Source organism: Papaver somniferum, chromosome 7 (genome assembly GCF_003573695.1).
Source record: "Papaver somniferum cultivar HN1 chromosome 7, ASM357369v1, whole genome shotgun sequence".
In the NCBI taxonomy this organism is placed as follows: domain Eukaryota; kingdom Viridiplantae; phylum Streptophyta; class Magnoliopsida; order Ranunculales; family Papaveraceae; genus Papaver; species Papaver somniferum.
Genome location: NC_039364.1, coordinates 59,027,802 through 59,030,209, shown reverse-complemented (window position 1 = coordinate 59,030,209; position 2,408 = coordinate 59,027,802). Strand labels below are relative to the sequence as shown.

Genomic DNA, 2,408 nt, shown 5'->3' with positions numbered 1-2,408 from the left:
AATTTCCTATAGTCAATACAAACTCGCCACCCTGTGGTTACACGAGTGGGGACTAGCTGATTCATTTCATTTTGAACTACAGTAATGCCAGATTTTTTGGGTACAACTTGAATGGGACTAACCCACTGGCTATCTGGAATTGGGTATATGATACCCACATCAAGTAATTTCAGAACTCACCCTTAACAACATCTCTCAAGTTGGGGTTAAGTCTCCTTCGCATTTCCCTAGACGGTTTAGTATTTTCTTCGAGATTTATGTGATGCATGAAAATTGTGGGACTTATACCTTTAAGGTCTGAGATGGTCCAACCTAAGGACTCTTTATGTTCTTTAAGTACTTCTAAAAGTCTTTTTTCCTGTTCCGTGTCTAAACATGATGCAATAATAACAGGCAAAGTCTCAGAAGAACCTAAGAAAGCATATTTCAAAGTATCAGGCAATGGTTTCAAATCAAGCGTAGGTGGTTCGACATGAATTGGGGAAGATTTGGAGTCATAAAGTGGAAGTGGTTCCACTGCATTTTGCCATTTAGAAATATCCATGGGTGGTACAGATTCAAGCAAAGAGTGAACCTCACTAATGTACTCAGAATCAAAGAGATCTAAGTCAAAGTTATCTAAACATGCTTGCAAAGGATCCACCGATAAGATGTCAGGAAATGAGTCTTGGATCAGACTCTCAATCATGCAAATCACTATCATCACAATCCATGGGTTGTTGACTAATGTTAAAATTTTTTAGTTCTACGGTCATGTTACCAAAGGACAAATTCAACACTCCATTACGATAATTTATGATGGCATTGGACGTCGCCAAGAAAGGGCGTCCTAAAATGACAGGAATATGATTATCTGTATATTGCACAGGTTGAGTATCTAGCACAATGAAGTCCATAGGAAAATAAAAAATTTCAACCTTGATTAACACATCTTCAACAATACCACGAGGGATTTTCACAGATCTGTCTGCTAACTGTAGCGTAACAGGAGTGGGTTTCATCTCCCCAAGACCTAGTTGCTTATACACAGAATATGGCAAAAGGTTCACACTTGAACCTAAGTCTAGCAAAGCCCTATCGATTGTATGTTTACCTATAGTGCAGGTGATAGTAGGACTACCTGGGTATTTAAACTTAGGTGGGGTCTTGTTTTGGACAATTGAACTTACCTGTTCAGTGACAAAGGCACGCTTATGCACATGAAGCTTTTGTTTTTGTGTGCATATATCTTTCAAGAATTTAGCATATGCAGGTATCTGTTTGATTGCTTCAAGAAAAGGGATGTTTATATTGACTCGTTTAAACATTTCTAACATCTCATTGTATTGGGTACCTTTATTCTGCTGCACCAATCTTTGAGGAAATGGAGCAACAAGGATATGAGATGGTGCAGGGACATTAGCATCAGTGGATTTCTTAGAGTCACTATTATGCTCAGATTCCTTTTCCTCAACAGGTGTTTTCTGTGGAGTTGTATGCACCGGTGAGTCTGATTTAGACACCACTGACTGTGGTACACCTACATTGTTTTCAACAAATTTACCACTATAAAGAGTGGTGACATCATTCACATGATCTCGTGGAGTATCATTACAAGTTGAGGTGCTTGCCTGAAATGCACTTTTCTGAATTTGTTGAGGTTGACTAGGGAGTTTTCCTTTTTCTCTGTCGTTTAGTGCATCACAAAGTTGACCCATTTTGAGTTCTAAACTCGCAATCCTCTGGTCATTTAACTTCTGATATTGCAAAAGGTTTTGATTCATTTGGTTTACACCATCCTCAAAGCTAGGCCTTTTCTCTACAGGGTATTGTGTGTGTGTTTGTACTTGGAGGTTTCTAGGATATGAATATCCTTGATTATTACTTGTTGTACCCCTCTGTACGGGCCCTTTAGACCATGAGAAATTAGGGTGATTCCTCCACCCGGGGTTGTAGGTCTGAGAATAAGGGTTATTCTCTTGCTTATGATACAAAGCATTGGCTTGTTTAAATATAGATTCCTGAAATGCTTGTAGGTCTGGAAAATTATCCACTAGGTGGTCTGAACAATGGCATGCGGCACAAGCGACCATTTCAAATTGGTCATAGAGAGTAGGGTCAGCTGTTTTCACACTCTTCAGCTCTAGTGCCATCGCTTCTACTTTCCTAGCCAAAGATGTAACATTTGCTTTGTCTTCAAAATCGGACACGATCCTATGGACATTAGCACATGATTGGTCTTTTTGGGTTCACGGATGGACTCCCACAACTGAGTTTTCTCAGCGACTTTAAATAAGAAAGACCAAGCCTCATTAGTACTTTTGTCAATAAATAAATCGTTGCACGTTGACTCAACTGTGGTTCGGGTGTTGACATCTAAGCCTTCATACAAAATTTGCACAAGTCTCCATTTTTCAAAACCATGGTGA

The 2,408-nt window shown here is 39.4% G+C and overlaps 1 protein-coding gene across 1 annotated transcript; it reads right to left on the bottom strand.

Moving 5' to 3' along the window:
• Nucleotides 1–680: 680 nt before the first annotated feature.
• LOC113294674 lies at nucleotides 681–2,132 on the bottom strand. Its single transcript, XM_026543055.1, has one exon. It carries the CDS (start codon nucleotides 2,130–2,132, stop codon nucleotides 681–683), a length of 1,452 nt encoding a protein of 483 aa, XP_026398840.1.
• Between the last annotated feature and the right edge of the window lie 276 nt (nucleotides 2,133–2,408).

Bases quoted from the DNA above. Each gene is read 5' to 3' on its own strand.
- LOC113294674 (XM_026543055.1), bottom strand. From the start codon at position 2,132: ATGGCACTAGAGCTGAAGAGTGTGAAAACAGCTGACCCTACTCTCTAT.